We start from the raw sequence: 18,128 nt of genomic DNA on the forward strand, positions 1-18,128 counted from the left end.
CTCTCCTGAGCGCATTACTGCATTGGCGCAGCGCCTCTCAAGCCGTGGAGTCCATTCTAACCCCAGGGAATCTTGGCACCGCAGTCTGGGCCAGCAGGTCTGGGGCGGAGCCTGAGACCCTGCATGTCTAAGCCCTTAATTCTTTTCCCCTTTATGAAGCTCCCAGGGCAGGCAGAGGACGAGGGTTCCCAAGCTACACTCTGAGTAGTGAGGTACAATTTCCAGTGTGATGGACTATCCTCATATTTTAACGTTTCATGAAGCTTGTGTTTTTATGCACAGTATATCTTTTGGATGACCCCTAAGCAAGTAATAAATACTGAGAAATTTCCCACCAAACAAGGTTACAAATTATTTTGCCCTTTAAAAGAATAACACTTCACGGAGTTCCCTGATGGCCTAGTGGTTAGGATTCCAGGCTTTCACTGCTGTGGCCCTGGGTTCAGTCCCTGGTCAGGGAACTGAGATCCTGCAAGCCCAAAGGCACGGCCAAAAAAAGAAAAGAAAAATAAAAGAATAGCACTTCAGTTACCTGTATAATTTACAAAAGCAGAACATTTCACCACTGATGGATCCATAAAACTATAGCCTAAATGTATTTTTATGCTGTGTATAAAATCTTACTTTATCCTTTTATTTTCACAGGGCAACACACAATTAGGCAATGAGCATCATGTAAAACTGATAGCAACAACTTAACATACTTCTATTTTCATTTTAGGTTTTTATTTTTTAACATTCTCTGAAACCTTTCCTTTTTTTATATTTATTCAACACTTATCGTTAAGAATTTTAGTACACATACTAAGAGCCAAGTACTGTCATATTCTGATCTGCTTACATCTAGGATTTTTAACTACTTAAAAACATTTAACATATTTCTTTCCCTCCAGCAAACTCTAGCAAACTTTTCCCTTCAATAGGATTCTTTCAGAAGTTGCCAGATACCACCTCTGAGCTCTAACTCAGTAATCAGCAACTGTGGCACCACAAGTGGCAATCTCTTGATAACAGGGTCAGTGGTTTCATCGAACACAACACAAGTGATCCTAGCTGAGGAAGCCTGGCTTCTTCACAGGAGCATATCCCAAACTACAAACCTAAGCACCCAATTCTCTTGCTGACTATATCTTTGCCAGAGGACCACAGACTAATTTTTATGGGATCAAGACTGTAAATAAGTACATGTTCCCTATAAGAACTGTCTTAATTCTACTCCCCTTTATGAAATAAAGCCTCTTTGAAAAATCCGAAAGGTTCGGGAAGCAAACGCCGTGGAGTGTTCGGATGTTCAGCCATCTGTCCTTTTCAAGTAACCACGTTCTATGAACGGTCGTGCTGCTACAGCAGAATGCAGGCAGGATTGATCAATGAAGTTCCAAAAGTTGTATTCAGAGAACACAATTTTATAAAGACTGACAGTTTAATTAAGACAAAAAAAGCAAAAACATTTATATGTGGTGACGATTTAAACAACATGAGATTTTAAGGTGAACAGCCTTCTGACAGTCATCAACACTAAAAGGATGAAAGACCCTGCTTTCTACAAAAAGCACGATGTGAAATTTAGGAAAACATTACTAAATGTGGCATAATTTAAAAAAAAAAAGGCCCCAAAGAAAAACAAATATATATTTTTTGAGAAACAGTATTTCTCAATGTCAAACTAAGTGATGTTTATATCATTATAATCAACATAATTATTTTATCTTTTGGCTTCCAGATGGAATTTTAGAAAATACTTGCAAGAAAACAGTTCTGAAAGTGCTTCCTCTTAAGTTCTTTGGTACCATTTGGTCATTTTGATAGTTATCAATTCATTAAGTAGGTACTTTAACGCATATGTATCAACAAAAATGCAACAAGAAGTACAAATGTTTAGAAAACGACAATTGAAGAATATATTTTATTTTTGACCTCACGGAAAACAGAACTCTAAAATTTTACTTGTGTTTCTGTGACAAAGATGTCTGTACTGACTACAAGAACATCGCTAACTAGATTTAAAGAAATGTTACATAAAACATCCCTTTTTGATTATTAGAATAACTGTCCTATGTACTTTTTCTTAAGTAGAAGAGCCAAGTTTCAGCTTGAAAAAAGGATAATTTTGAATTTCATAAAGTCATACTCTTTTGTGCCTTCTGATTCAGCGAGTGTCAGCATCTAGAATTTAATGTCAGTTGCAGAATGTTAAGGATTATTCTTTTATTTCAGCTAATTTTCTTCCTGCAGCATTTTCTCTATCTCCTTATCCCAGTTTTCATCTCGTTTCTCTGATTCTGTCACCACTTCGTATTCTTGAAGTTCCTGTTGTAGTTCCTTCTCCCAATCTGCAGAATCCTCTAAAAGAAACAAATGAGAAAAAAAAAAAAAAAGATTCTGAATTTTTAATGCCAGTCTTAACAATGCAGTCCACCATAACTACCTGTGTAAGTCCTACCACGGAAATATTTACCGTGTCAGCCTTCAGCACTGTGTGCGCTCAGAAAAATTGAACAGATTTTTAACTAATATGATTAGAAAGATAAACTTATTAAATGTAGAAGCAAAGGTATCAGATGTTGTCAGTAAGTTTTGCATGTTATTTTTCTTTACCTAGGTCTCTGATTTTCCTTCTATTTAAATGGATAATTGATAATTAATATTTGGTCGCAAATTAATTTTTACCACTACCAATGATGATGATGGTAGCAAAAACAGCTAACGTTTCTCGAGCACTCACTCAGCCAGGCCTAGGGCTAAGTGCTCTCTACATATCACTCTTTTCATCCTTAGAACAATACGTGGACCAAAGATACAGTTATACACATTTGACAGATGGGGAAATGGAGGCTTATAGGTTAAGTGACTTGCCCAAGGTCACACAGCTTGACAGTGACAGACATACAGATGGAACCACATCTGCAGGGCTCCACAGTCTGTGCTTAGTGGTCTCCCACGAGTGGCAAAAGACACCAGGACCTGAAGTCAGGCAGTCTCTCGCCAAAGCCTGGCCCCCCATGTGGGTTCTACCTGAGCTCTCACACCGGTGAGATTTAGAGCTGCAACTTGCCACTTGGACGCTCAATATACGGGTGTATGCAAATACATATAGGATAAGGCATCTGCTATGTAGTGTTATAAAACAGCCAGAAAACAAACCAGCTATTTAAAAAGTAAAAGCTAAAATTCATTTTCATCTTGTAAAAATAAACCTTAAACTTAGTACCTATAGAGAAAAGAAAAACCAAATATTTTCAATTTTTTATAGCAGTGACCATGTTGCGTAGCAAAACACCGATTTCATGAATATTAGGTGCTTACTGGCTGCTAAGCTCTACTTTAGGTGCTGTAGGGGATAAAAAGACAAGGTGTACCTGCCCTTGAGGAACTTACAATTTAGCTGGGGGGCCAAGACAACTAACATATGAAAGAATATTAAGTGGTCCAAATTATCACTAGGGCAGGGATTCAAAGAAAGAATAGCTTGCCCAGAACGGCCAGCCAACGCCACGGGAATCCTGACCAGGCTTCCTTCCAGTCTCCGTGGGCTCTCTGCTACTAGTCGTCACCAGCAAGGGAAGCAGGGCACAGTCTGCTCGAGCTACTGCCTGCTGCACGCGGGGCGCATGCCCGCCTTCCTTCCGCGGTGGCCAGCAGCCATCGTATCAGAAAATAGATGGGGTACAAGGGGTCTGGGGGGAGCGAGCCCAGATTTTCACTTCCCCACTCGCTTCTCTTTCCCCCACCAGCCGCTTCCCCCAGCAGTTCTCTCCTGCAGAGTCCCTCTGCAGTGTGCAGTGTGCACGTGGGCAGGCGGTTCACCTCTGGGAGGTCAGCTTTCTCACCGGTGCTTTCTGCACAACAGTGGGAACAGCTGGCTTCCGCGATGGTGAGTCTCTGAAGGCTTCATGAATGATGATTAACCCAAGCCTTTGCTTGTTATCTACTAGAAAGCCAGTAATTTGTCCTGATGTGCCAAAGAACGCAGTCCCATCACTTGCACTTTTTTTCTAAATTACCTTAGTTTTTAAGCTAATTTGGTTTCTTAAAGGCAGCCTACTTCTTCCCAGAAGCGATGTGCTAGTGGCACACAGCAGCTGGGAAAAGAGTCTTCTACCTACAGTATAAACCCCAGCAGGACGCAGCTTTGAAAGCAGAAGGCCGCAGGGCAGCATCTCCACGTGAAGGGGTGTGCCTGCTTTCTTGCCCGCTCCTGGCCATGTGTTCTCAGGGCTGAGACGCCTTGGAAGACTCACTTAACCTCTCTGGATCTGTTTCTCCTTTCTAAGCCTCTGTGCTTAGAAGGGCAGAGGGACAGGAGATGAGGTCACGTGTGCTAGAATCCACCTTCTAGTGGGCAACAGAGAAGCAGTTTTGATGCAAAAGTTACGACACAGTTTTGTGTATCTGCTCCAGAATAACAATTTTCTATGGTCAGCTTCGGCACTGGGGACAGGAACGGTGATGTCGTTGGCTCTGTACCTTCCAGCGCGACTGTCTCCTCCTCTTTTTTGTCCAGCACCAGCTGCTCCATTTCCTTCCTCAGGTCCTCCTGATCTAAGTTACAGGAATCGAAGGCGTCACTGACAAACTCAGAAACACCTGGGCTGGTAGAAATCTCCTCTTCATCCTGAAATGCAACAAATGAGCTCTGGAAATGCTTTTTGAAGCGACATATAAAGACTAGAGCTCGTGTTTATGGTCATCTCACAATTTAATGCAGCCTCATTTTCATTCCCTTCCTCTGCTAGTCAGATGGTCGCTGCTCTCCACCTCCTAACCTGCACACTGGCTCGGTAACCCCATGAGCTACCACCTGAATCTCTATGCTCATTCATGGTCTGGATCACTCCAATCGTTCTGTCCCATCCCTGACGAGCACATCTTGAACTACTGATGCCAGGGAATCGTCTCACGTCTCAGCTGTAGGTCCTTAACTCTCCAAGTACCGGACCCCTCTTCTTCAGAACAGATAAGACCCATATTCATAAGTAGTTTTGAAATGCTATCTGAGATAGTCAACACAGAGTTACTTCATTTCCAGACATCAGCTACTAGGTATAATGTAAAACTGTATTACCTCTTGAGTTTTAAGTTGAGATTTGATTACAACAGGTGGCGTTTTGGGCCGTACTGCCTCTAAGAAGTGAGAATAAAAGAGACAAGAATTGCTTGATTCAATTCTGAATACATATTATAACAACAACTAAATTAGCCACAAGCATGATCATACTAAATAATTTACAGAAATTAGCTTTTAATGTTCTGCTTTCCGTTTTTCTGCAGTAAGAACTACCCAGATGAAACCATCTCAGCCTCTTTCTTTTGGGGATCTTTTTAATATGTATCATCATATTCAATACCCCTTATGTAAGATTTCCAGCAGGAAATAAATTTTGACTTCAGTGTTAGCAAAATGCACTGAAGAATAGTTCTGCTCTTTCTTTTAGGATAATGAGAATGACGTTATTTATCAAGTTTTCCTTTTCTCACAAAGTAAAATGTAACGCTCAGGCACAGTGGCTCCTCTTCCTCACAGGCTGCGTCTTCTATCTTCTCAACCTAACCACAGACGGGCTTTACTGAATCCTGTCTTAAGCCCATCTTGATACACGGGCAGTATTGGGTAAAATGGCGTTTTCCAATAAAAGTAATAAAGAAGGAATACTAAAGAATGAGAGACACCTGGGATTCATATTAACATCTACATGCAAAATGCCAAATGGTACTGTGTAGAGCAGATTCATTACATTCCTCTGATCCTAAATGCAGTGTCAGGTACCTTCCTAGTGGTCCGTACAACCTGTGCCTTAGGACACATTGTTTTGTGTAATCATGTAAAATTCCATGAACGGATAAGTCTCCAGTTATAACGGGTACCTATACACAGCAGGTGTTCATTAAACGTTAAAAATGTGACACAAAATACATATCTTGTTTCAATTTTTATTATAGGTATTAAATCACTGCCGATATTATAAACCACTTTCCCCCAAAACCAGGGGTAAAACTGTCAGAATAAGGAAGAGTCACATGTGTAGGTGACTCGTGTCTAGCTCCAGGCTGGATATCTTAGCTCTGTTCTGCAGACTGGAGTACTGGGGAAATGAGCAGGCTGAATGGAAGACTGAGAAATGAAGCAGAGCAGGGAACTGAGTCAGCGGAGAACAGAAGGTATAAAAAGGGCAAGGAAAGAGATGGGAAGACGACTGGTGACGGAGGGAGAAATAAAAAGGAAGAAATAAAAAACCCAAAGAACGAGAGAAAGACAGCAAAGTAAAAGAAAGCTGGGGGAAGACGGTGAGCAGGGTCAGAGAGAGGGCAACAAGGGAAGAATGAGCATTTCCTCTGGAAAGAAAAGAACTTTCCCTAAGATGACGATGACATTTCTGGTATACACATGATGACAAGCTCATGAGAATCTCTAAATGAAGAATATTTTAAAAGTAACTCTTTTGTTTTTTTCCCACAGAGTGACATCTTCTCTGAATATACCTGTCAGTGGCAACTCATCCTCTCTGCCGTGGCCCTTCTCCTCCTTCCCGGTAGCCTGCTGCTGGGCCGCCAGAGCCGTGAGCTGGGCTGACTGCTTAATCAGGGAGACGCGGTAAAAGTAGTTCCTCCAAAACACTTCTTCCTTCACACTTTCAAAGATAAACACCACATTTGAGAAGGCATGCATAGTGTGTGTGCAGCGTTTTAGCTGTTGCAGTGGAGATGGGAACAGATGACTTTTAGGGACATTTTCAAATCTGAATGAGGCTCAAACGAAATTCTCATTGGCTTTTGAACTGAAAGCTGAATAACAGGATAAAGAGAATAGCTATCTTCTCCACAGCAGCAAAAGACAAGTTTATAGAACACTAATGAAACCTCAGTGTTTCTTGGTATTTTAATACCAACACTGCCCTCAGCAGAGGAAAACAGGGTACTGCTTTCAAAGCACCATGAGCAACCTGGGAGACGGAAGCAGAGCCGGGGCTCCACCGACTGTCTGCTGTTTACCGAAGGATTAAACGCTTTCAAGCAGTGAGAATAAAGTATTGTAGGTGTTGCTCTTCATGAGAGGAAATGTCTGGTAGCTTGCAAATAACTAGCAATCAGTAACAGTTAGCAATGAGGTGGAGGATGGTTGATAAAAAAAAGACTGAAGTGCAGTTCAACCTGAGAACTCTCAGTGGTTCTCAAACCTGGCTGCACATTAGAGTCACCTGGGGTGGGGCGTTGGCGCCCAAGAGGGGTAAGGTAAGTATCCATACGGGGGCGGCCTGGAATGGAGAGTGAGAGCCTGAGCAGAGAGAGGAGGGTGTCTGAGCTCGGGAGTGGGTGGTGGTGAAAAAGGAAGATTGGTCACTCGCAAGGGGATTGATTGCTTAAGGAAAAATATTAAGGATAGTGGAAACCAGGTTTCTCACCATCAGAAAAGGGAGTTACAATCATGGAAAGAGAAAACTCTAGAATGATCCCTGTTGTGAAGTATCACTGTGAACACATGGTTTTCATTTGAGAGAGATGCAAACAAGTCCATGTGTGTTATATGAGCACACTAGCTCTGTCCACTGAGTGGGCCAAGGAAGAGTGACACCCCAATAACCATGAGCATGCCTAATGCTTAGACTTTGCTTTCTAAACACCACTTTCCACTAAAAGGAACCAGAACTCCTTGGATAAATGGCCAATTCTAGGGTTACAGCAGGGGAAGAACACGGTGAGCCTGGAGGACTATCTCATGCCAGAAAGGAAGGGCTCAAAAAATGGTAGGGTGACTTCCCTGGTGGTGCAGTGGTTAAGAATCCGCCTGCCAATGCAGGAGACACGGGTTCAAGCCTTGGTCCGGGAAGACTCCACATGGTGCAGAGCAACCAAGCCTGCGAGCCACAACTACTGAGCCTGTGCTCTAGAGCCCAAAAGCCACAGCTACTGAGCCCATGTGCCACAGCTACTGAAGCCTGCATACCTAGAGCCTGTGTTCTGCAACAAGACAAGCCACCACAATGAGAAGCCCACACACCGCAACGAAGAGTAGCCCCCGCTCGCTGCAACTGGAGAAAAGCCCACACGCAGCAACGAACACCCAACACAGCCAAAAATAAAAAAAAAAAAAAAAAAAAGAATCCGCCTGCCAATGCAAGGGACGTGGGTTCGAGCCCTGGTCCTGGAAGATCCCACATGCCGCGGAGCAACTAAGCCCGCGAGCCACAACTACTGAGCCCACGTGCCACAACTAGTGAAGTCCGCACGCCTAGAGCCCGAGCTCCACAACGAGAAGCCACTGCCATGAGAAGCCCGTTGCACCGCAACGAAGAGTAACCCCCGCTCGCCGCAACTAGAGAAAGCCTGTGTGCGGCAACGAATACCCAACACAGCCAACAATAAATAAATAAATAAATAATAAATTTAAAAAAAAATGATGGGGATGAGTCAAAAGGACACAGAAGCCAGCCTGAACAGGCTTCCACTGGCAAATACGTGATGATGTGAGCATCAAAATAAATAACGATAGCAGTGGATTATAACCATTGCATAAAACAGGACCATGAGTCCACAGAGATATACATAAATACATGAATACATGGAAAATTTGAGGAGAAATGAGATATTCACAGAACTTCAAAGTACCTCCCCAGAAAATAGTTATTAATTTCATAGAGGAAAGGAGTAATTTTATAGTTAAGAAGGCTAGCAGACACCACTTTCATCAAGTGACCAAAGTGTGGACAGTAGTGGAACAAAATGGCAATACGTGCCACCTGACAGGATGCAACAGACTCAAGGAGACTGATGAGACACTAAAACTACTGTAAATGCAACATGTGAGTCTGAAGTGGATCCTTTTGCTAAAAAGGATATTATTGGGACAAATGGTAAAACCTGAATAGGGTCTGAGAATTAGACAGTAATAAGGCATTAAGTGACCATTTCCTGATTGGGATGGTTACATTCTGATTATGTAGGAAATCTTTGTTTGTAGGAAATACACACTAAAGCTTCAGGGGTGATGGGGTATCACATCTCAAAGGATTCATTAAAAAAGTTCTTTATACTGTACTTGCCACCATTCCATAAGTTTGTGATTGTTTCAAAATAATAAAAAAAACACTGATGACTGTGCTCACCTCAGAGTAATTAAGTAAAAATCTCCAAGGTGGAAGACAAAACATGACTCAACAAAAAACACCCCCCTCCCAAAACAACAACAACAATACAAAACAAGGACAGCCAAGGAACGGCTTTGGTGACCTGCGGAGGATGTGTGGATTTTTTTTTTGTGCCTCATTTTATGTTCTAAAAATGCTTTGCTAGTAGAGAGGACAAAAGGGTAGGAGAATGCCTCTCTACCCCCTGGTTTAATAGAAGGGATGCAGGTTCTTAGAATGGAAGGGAAAGCAGAGAAAGTCGAGAAAGAAAGCATGACAGAAAAAGACTTTGAAGGAGTAGAAGAAAACCAGTGAGAACAGAAAAAAAATACTGAGACTCAGGTTTGTGAATGAGGACAGGGCTGGCCTTAGACAGGACATCAGAACACGCTGTTGTCACATCTAAGAATGGTGAAGCTGGGTCAGGGAGCTAGCTTTCTAAGTGACGGAAGCGAAATGCACGATTATCTACACAAGCTAGGTCAGGTAACAAGACGATAGGCAGCTAGACACAACTCATCTTTTCTTTCATTAATTCCACCAATATTTACCGAATGCCACATGCATCAGGCCTTATGCTAGGTACTGGGGGGATTCGGCGATGAATAAGACAAGTTGTCGGCCAAAACAGATGGTCACAGGAAAAATGACCTCTTACTTGTTAAGTTCTTACTATGTGCCCAGCAGCACTTCCCATAATCATGAGGCCTCATAACTGTCTTTTTCTTTCTTTCTTTCTTTTGGCTGCTCCATGGCTTTTGGGATCTTAGTTCCCTGACCAGGGATTGAACGCAGGTAGTGAAAGTGCTGAGTCCTAAACACTGGACTGCCAGGGAATTCCCGTAACTGTCTTTTTCTCTTGGAAGTAGATCACAGGAGGAAGACCTGACTTAACAATGGTTCATAAAGGGTCAAAGACGACCACAAGTTTAGTTGTGCAAACAGTAGTACACTGCAGCTGCTGGAAGAGCTAAGGAAAGCTTAGGCTGCATTAAAAAGCAACATGACAGGGCTTCCCTGGTGGCGCAGTGGTTGAGAGTCTGCCTGCCGATGCAGGGGACACGGGTTCGTGCCCCGGTCCGGGAAGATCCCACATGCCACGGAGCGGCTGGGCCCGTGAGCCATGGCCGCTGAGCCTGTGCGTCCGGAGCCTGTGCTCCGCAACGGGAGAGGCCAGAACGGTGAGAGGCCCGCGTACCGAAAAAAAAAAAAAAAGCAACATGACACACTACGGTGTGCTGTTCTGCAATGAGACAGCACATCATATTCACTTAGGGGAACTCACTTTCACAGGTTAATGCCCTGGATGGTGACGGGGTACAGAGACTAGGACACCTGGGGACCAAATGAAGGAACTAGGATTGACTGTTTACCCACATACGTTCAAGGGTCTTAAACCCTAACATCATAGCTATACAAAACTGAGATTAGCCTTCCCAGGAGGTAGTGGGCTGCCTGAATATTTTCAAGGTCAGGTTTTTTTAAAAAAATTAATTCATTAATTTATTTTTGGCTGCATTGAGCCTTTGTTGCTGTGTGCAGGCTTTCTCTAGTTGCGGACAGTGGGGGTTACTCTTCGTTGCAGTGCGTGGGCTCCTCATTGCAGTGGCCTCTCTTGTTGCGGAGCATGGGCTCTAGGCACGCAGTAGCTGTGGCATGAGGGCTCAGTAGTTGTGGCTCGCAGGCTCTAGAGCGCAGGCTCAGTAGCTGTGATGCACAGGCTTAGATGCTCCACTGCATGTGGGATCTTCCCAGACCAGGGCTCGAACCCGTGTCCTTTGCATTGGCAGGCGGATTCTTAACCACTGCACCACCAGGGAAACCCTCAAGGTCAGTTTTAATTCTGACCTCTATGAAATGTCCAAAATAAAACAGGAATACTATCTCTCTACAGTGATCAAGGGCAATGTCTGCTCTCTTAATAACATCTGGACTGTTTTCTTTTCCAGAGTCTCTCCCTCTTGATGTAAGAGGAAGCGATCACAGGCACACTGCAGAGATATTCGGTTGCCCTACGGAGAGAGTCACAAAGCAGATGACACACTAACGGTTCTGAGAAGTCCTATGATAAAGAAATCCATCGGCTGTAGCAACGCCCAAACGTTAATCTGACCACATATACCTTCATGGACTATTTTAAAGTATTCGTATGCTGTGAACACCTTCTGGGAAACAATGGGCACGTCACAGCTTGAGGTTGGAAAGACTTGTGACTTCCCTACTGTCATCAGTGGGAAGGCCTCAGAGGGTGCCCCTGTGACACCAGCAGGGCCTTGTCTGGTGCTAGCACTGCTGTCACAGGGAAGTGCTAACACACTAAAAGGCATTTTGAAATACAGAGCAAGTGTTTGTTTTGTTTTCTAAATTGTTCCTGGTTAATGATGGCTTCTACTCAGAAAAAGTGTCCCAAGGCTTCCCTGGTGGCTCAATGGTTAAGAATCTGCCTGCCAGTGCATGGGACACGGGTTCGAGCCCTAGTCCTGGAATATCCCACATGCCGTGGAGCAGCTAACCCCGTGTGCCACAACTACTGAGCCTATGCTCTAGAACCCATGAGCCACAACTACTGAGCCCACGTGCCAAAACTACTGAAGCCCATGCCTAGAGACCGTGCTCTGCAACAAGAGAAGCCACTGCAATGAGAAGCCTGCACACCGCAAGGAAGAGTAGCCCCCACTTGCCACAACTAGAGAAAGCCCGTATGCAGCAACGAAGACCCAATACAGCCAAAAATAAATAAATTAATTAATTAAAAAAGAAAAAAAAGAAAAAATGTCCCAAATGATACAGGTTGTACTTCTGTATGTCCGGAAGGAAAAGTCCAGAAGTCTTATATTTGTATGTGATGGCTCATTTTTGTTTTGTTTTAATATGGAAATTTCAACAAAAGTAGAGAAACTAGAACAATGAACCCTCATGTACCTGTGACCTAACTTCAACACTTACCAGCATTCTGCCAACCACGTTTCAAAACCTATGCCCCTCTCCCCTGCATAAATGCTTTTCTTTGGGTGGGGTTGGAATATTTTAAGGCAATGCCAGGCATCATGTCCTTTCATCCATAAATACTTCAGTAAATATTCCTAACAGATAAAGACTCATAAAAAATAACCCTAATTTCTAAATCTTCCCTAACAGAATAAGCAGTAGGAAACTGGAATTATATTACTCAATGGGCAGTTTTTGTAGCTGGTGACAAAACAAAAATACTATTTGCCAAATATCAATTCTCCAAAGCTTAAAAGAAATCTAAAATTACTGGCAGCAGCGAGAGGGAATGCAGAATTGGCAATAACCAAAACTACATGCCTGCCACGAGCACCCCAGGCCACACATCTGAGTGCCTCAGGGCCTCTGGACAGTCCTGAGAAACCGGCAGAGCCCAACGTGCGGCTTGGGGTGATTCGAATGGTTTTCGAGTTGCGGGAGCGCATCTGACCCCAGAGCTTTGCCACTCTTCTCTCAAAGGCAGCCCGTGGAGGCAGGAGGCACCGGGCGGCTCTGAAGGCTGGTGCCGAGGCCCCAAGGAGCGGTGAGACAGCCAGGGACTGAACTCCCGCACAGCAGAGACCGGGAGCCCAGGGCTCTGCACTCAGGGACAGTTGGTACAGCTGAGAACGGGGGCACATGGCTGTACTGAAGCTGCAGGGCTCAGGCTCTCCCCACTGTTTGGCCTACAGCCAGGCTAGAGGCCGAGGAGTCCTCTAGGGGAAGCCACCCGGCCCAGGGCTACTGAGCCGCTCTGCCCAAATGGCCCTGGTGAGCACACAGTCCCAAAGGACGGGTAAGAAAAGCCTGCAGCATGAACCACAGAGCCAGCCCAAATCCAAGATGCAGTGAAAGAGCATAGCGAAAAGGGTATCTCAAGAAAGCCAGACTTCATGTCCTCAGAGAACAGTAATACAACATCATACAACAAGAAGAGCGAGTCATAAAACAGGAACAGTCACGGAACACCAAAGACCGCTGACTTTAAAAATGGGGCAGATTCAAAAGAAGGCACTGGTATTAGAAAAGGTGAGGAAGAACCCATGGTGGCAGAGGGGAAGGGAGGTGGCCTCTGCTGACGGTCATGTCACAGAAGTCAGGATGCACGTGCTGAAGCTTAACGGACGAGCAGAGATCTGCAGAGGGAGAAGCCTCGGGTGGGAAGCAGAGCAAGACTGCTGCTGCCAGAGAGCAGAGCCTGAGTGGAGGAAAGGCAGCGGCCAGGCCCTGATGGGCCTCAGGAGACCTTAATTTTATTCAGGAGGGCATGGGCACTTCTGCTGTTTTTATAGGAAAATTTGTTCTACCTTCTAACTGGGGAAGAAGAACACACATCATCTGGACCCCAAAATTCCCAAAAAGTCCACCCTGAGTTTTGATTCCATGGCACCCTACGTGGGGGGTGGGGTTGGGAGGGTGCTGCTGAAGGGCCGCAGAGCCCCTTTTCACAAAGAGCGTCTGAGAGCATCCTGGCCCCCATCCCATGCTTCTTCTCCGATACCCGGTACATGACCAGGGCCATACATGCCACTCTGGCTCGAGAGCCCACTGCTTACAGTTTAGGAACAAGGGCAAATCTCATCCTGCTCAGGAGCTCGTCCTCTTGGAGCATGACCAGGGCGACAGGGTACATCTGATCAAAGTCAAAGTTAAACTGCACGCCGGCTGGAGGGTCACGAAGGAAGTTCCTCTTGTCCTTTCAAAAAAAGAGGAAAAACATGGGGAAAACCATAGACTGCAATTAATAAGTAATAACACATCAGTGATCTGACACACTGAATTCTCCTAAATGCTTCAGCCGCAAAGTACACTGAGCTGTCATTAACCTGTTTGCCTTAGAGAGAGTGGAGAATGACCAATCCTTTCATATATTCTTTAACAGTTTCAACTGGAGAGAGCACCGTGGGAGGCCTACAGCCAGGCCCGAGGCTGAGGAGTCCTCTGGGGGAAGCCACCTGGCCCACGGCTACTGAGCCGCAAACAGCCCTTTGGGCAGGGTGGCAAGTGTTCAGCCAAGGCTCGGCAAGGGAACCAACAATGAGACTTTCCCCTGCCTGGCCATGATCTGCGGAGAAGTGTCACTGAGTCTTTCTCAGTCACCATTGCATTCCCAGGGCATTTCTTGCCAATCAGACATGAAAAAGAAATGAAAGGAATCCAAATTGGAAAGGAAGAAGTAAAACTGTCACTGTTGGCAGATGACATGATACTATACATAGAAAATCCTAAAGATGCCACCAAAAAACTACTAGAGCTCATCAATGAATCTGGTAAAGTTGCAGGATACAAAATTAATATACAGAAATCTGTTGCATTTCTATACACTAACAATGAAATATCAGAAGGAGAAATTAAGAAAACAATCCCATTTACCATCACATCAAAATGAAAGAAATACCTAGGAACAAATCTAATAACTAAGGAGGTAAAAGACCTGTACTTGGAAAACTATAAGACAATGATGAAAGAAACTGAAAACGACACAGATGGAAAGATATACCATGTTCATGGATTAGAAGAATTAATATTGTTAAAATAACCATACTACCCAAGGCAATCTACAGATTTAATGCAATCCCTATCAAAATACCAATGGCATTTTCTGCACAACTAGAACAAATAATTCTAAAATTTGTACAGAAACACAAAAGACCCTAAATGGCCAAAGCAATCTTGAGAAAGAAGAATAGAGCTGGCTCATGCTCCCTGACTTTAGACCATATTACAAAGCTACAGTCATCAAAACAGTATGGTACTGGTACAAAAACAGACATCTAGATCAATGGAACAGAATAGAGAACCCAGAAATAAACCCATGCACTTATGGTCAATTAATCTATGACAAAGGAGGCAAGAATATACAATTGGAAAAGACAGTCTCTTCAATAAATGGTGCCGGGGGGACTTCCCTGGTAGCGCAGTGGTTAAGAATCCACCTGCCAACACAGGGGACATGGGTTCGAGCCCTGGTCTGGGAAGATCCCACATTCCATGGAGCAACTAAGCCCATGCGCCGCAACTACTGAGCCTGAGCTCTAGAGCCCACAAGCCACAACTACTGAGCCTGTGCGCTGCAACTGCTGAGGCCCACGCGCCTAGAGCCCGTGCTCAGCAACAAAAAGAAGCCACCGCAGTGAGAGGCTCGTGCACCGCAACGAAGACTGGCCCCTGCTCACCGCAACTAGAGAGAGCCCGCGCACAGCAATGAAGACCCAACGCAGCCAAAAATCAATCAATAAATAAATGGATAGTTACATGTAAAAGAATGAAATTAGAATATTTCCTCATACCATATACAACAATAAACTCAAAATGGATTAAAGACCTAAATGTAAGACCATTAAACCCTAAAACTCCTAGAAGAGAACACAGGCAGAACAGTCTTTGACATAAACCACAGCAATACTTTTGGATCTGTCTCCTAAGGCAAAGGAAACAGGAGCAAAAATAAATGGGACCTAATTAAACTTAAAAGCTTTTGCACAGCAAAGAAAACCATTCACAAAATGAAAAGACAACCTACTGAATGGGAGAAAATATTTGCAATATATTAAAAAATGGGCAGAAGACCTGAATAGACATTTTTCCAAAGAAGACATAGAGATGGCCAACAGGCACATGAAAAGATGCTCATTATTGCTAATCATCAGAGAAATGCAAATCAAAATCACAATGAGATATCAACTCACACCTGTCAGAATAGCTTTCATCAAAATGACCACAAATAACATTGGAAAGGATATGGAAAAAAGGGAACCCTCGTACACTGCTGATGGGAATGTAAATTGGTGCAGCCACTGTGGAAAACAGTATGGAGGTTTCTCAAAAAACTAAAAATAGAGCTACTATTTTTGGCTGCGTTGGGTCTTCGTTGCTGCGGGCGGGCATTCTCTAGTTGCGGTGAGCGGGGGCTACTCTTTGTTGCAGCTCACGGGCTTCTCCTTGTGGTGGCTTCTCTTGTTGCGGAGCATGGGCTCTAGGTGCCCAGGCTCAGTAGTTGTGGCTCACGGGCTCCAGAGCGCAGACTCAGTAGTTGTGGTGCACAGGCTTAGTTGCTCCATGGCGTGTGGGATCTTCCCAGACCAGGGCTCAAACCTGTGTCCCCTGCATTGGCAGGCGGATTCTCAACCACTGTGCCACCAGGGAAGTCCCAAGTGAATTATTCTTCATGCTGCTGCACTCAGGCTTAGGTTAAGATACCTTAAACTAAGGGTTAGTGAATTCACAATCCATTAAGAGGTACAGTCAACACAGTGACAAAATAAAATGCATCATACAAACATTTTATCATTAATATATTAAAACTGGAGTCTCATTAAAAAGAAATCCAGGAATTCCCTGGCGGTCCAGTGGTTAGGACTCGGTGCTTGTGGGGCCTGAGTTCAATCCCTGCCTGGGGAACTAAGATCCCACAAGCTGTGCAGTGTGGCCAAAAGAAAAAAAAAAAAAAAAAGAAATCCAACCCAAGACTGTGTTAGAGAAAACATCCCCATCACAGAAGACCCTCATATGGCCCATGACTGCATGGTCAGTACATAATGTGGACATTCTGAGTGGGCAGCACTGTGAACCTCCAGCGCACCAGTACCTACTATGCCCAACCTGGAAGAGCTCTGACAGAGTCCATGTTTCTCTTGGACCAGTTCTCTTCAGTTAGTCAAGAAGTAAACAAAATGAAAGATCCAAGGGCAAACAAAGCTTTCCTGGATTAGGCAAATTTCCTAGGGAACGAGGACGGTTTTGAACTCCTGAGATGGAGCAGGACTCACACTGATTAACATATAAAGGAATGTCTCCAAACCACCCCGTTTCCCACAGACTGAGCATAATCAAGGCAAAAGGCTGTTGTTTTGGATCACTCAAACAATTAAGACTGATTGTTGTTATTCGATTTCTTTTTTTTTCTTAAACAGCTTTTTTGTTTGTAAATATGATACACATCCATTTTTTGAAAATTCAGAACACCAAAGAAAAACACAGTCAAAAATCCCAATACCCACAGACAACCGTAGTAAGATATTTCCTCAAACACCCTCCTGGATGCGTGTCTCTCTGCAAACACGCACGTGTCTGTGTGAATACAACATCTGTTTTTCCTTTCCACTCAAGAGTCGTGAACGTCTTTCCATCTCCAATGTAGCTATGTCTACCCTGAATGAGCCATAATTTACTTAACCAGGCCCACTTCAGTAGTCATTTAGATTGGTTCTAATCTTTCCTTATAGAGAACCGTGCAAGTAACATCACTTTACACTTTTTATTCCCTTCTAAAGTGACCTTTTTAGACTGAATTCCTGGAAGTGGGCTTTCTAATGCAACAGTATGATGATTTTGCCACAGATCGCCCAAGCTCTCCTCCAGCAGACGGCAGCAGTTTATACTGCACTAATAGCGGCAGTTTCATCTCATTTTCCTCATATTGGATTTTAACAATATTTTTGGTTTCTGATAATTCCTACATTAATAAGGCAAGAACGATTCTGAGCCTAAATGGATTTTATTTTATTATTATTATTTTTTGGCTGTGCCACACAGCTTGTGGGATCTTAGTTCCCCAACCAGGGATCAAACCCGGGCCCTCGGCAGTGAAAGCGTGGAGTCCTAACCACTGGACCGCCAGGGAATTCCCCCTCAATGGCTTTTAGTTATTTTACCTTCCAAAATAAACATTTCAAAGCCTGAAGTTGTCCCAATCATGTTTCACCTGGGTTTCTACACCGGCCTCCTAATGGGCACCTGTCTCCAGTCCCATTTCTCCCATCCCAAGAAAAACATATTTTACCTATGACTACAATCCTTCAATGACTCCTTGCTGCCTTTAAGATAAAACCTACAGCTTCCCTGGTGGCGCAGTGGTTGAGAGTCCGCCTGCCGATGCAGGGGACGCGGGTTCGTGCCCCGGTCCGGGAAGATCCCACATGCCGCGGAGCGGCTGGGCCCGTGGGCCGTGGCCGCTGGGCCTGCGCGTCCAGAGCCTGTGCTCCGCAGCGGGAGAGGCCACAACAGTGAGAGGCCCGC

At 44.3% G+C, this 18,128-nt stretch overlaps 1 protein-coding gene across 2 annotated transcripts in view; it reads right to left on the bottom strand.

Annotated features, from left to right (window-relative positions):
- Positions 1–1,404: 1,404 nt before the first annotated feature.
- SYAP1 (synapse associated protein 1) overlaps positions 1,405–18,128 on the bottom strand; it is a 31,847-nt gene continuing 15,123 nt past the window's right edge. The window contains exons 5-9 of one of the 2 annotated variants that reach the window (XM_027095800.1): positions 13,667–13,806; positions 6,481–6,629; positions 5,066–5,124; positions 4,468–4,615; positions 1,405–2,345 (exon numbers count right to left, since the gene is read on the bottom strand). In XM_027095800.1, the coding sequence (XP_026951601.1) occupies positions 2,218–2,345; positions 4,468–4,615; positions 5,066–5,124; positions 6,481–6,629; positions 13,667–13,806 (624 nt within the window). In that variant the 3' untranslated portion in view covers positions 1,405–2,217. The remainder of the gene's footprint in view (positions 2,346–4,467; positions 4,616–5,065; positions 5,125–6,480; positions 6,630–13,666; positions 13,807–18,128) is intronic. The other variant, XM_027095801.1, reaches the window with a different exon arrangement.

The sequence above is a fragment of the Aethalodelphis obliquidens genome, unplaced genomic scaffold (genome assembly GCF_003676395.1).
Source record: "Aethalodelphis obliquidens isolate GAN/ISIS:26980383/991018 unplaced genomic scaffold, ASM367639v1 scaffold94, whole genome shotgun sequence".
Classification (NCBI taxonomy): domain Eukaryota; kingdom Metazoa; phylum Chordata; class Mammalia; order Artiodactyla; family Delphinidae; genus Aethalodelphis; species Aethalodelphis obliquidens.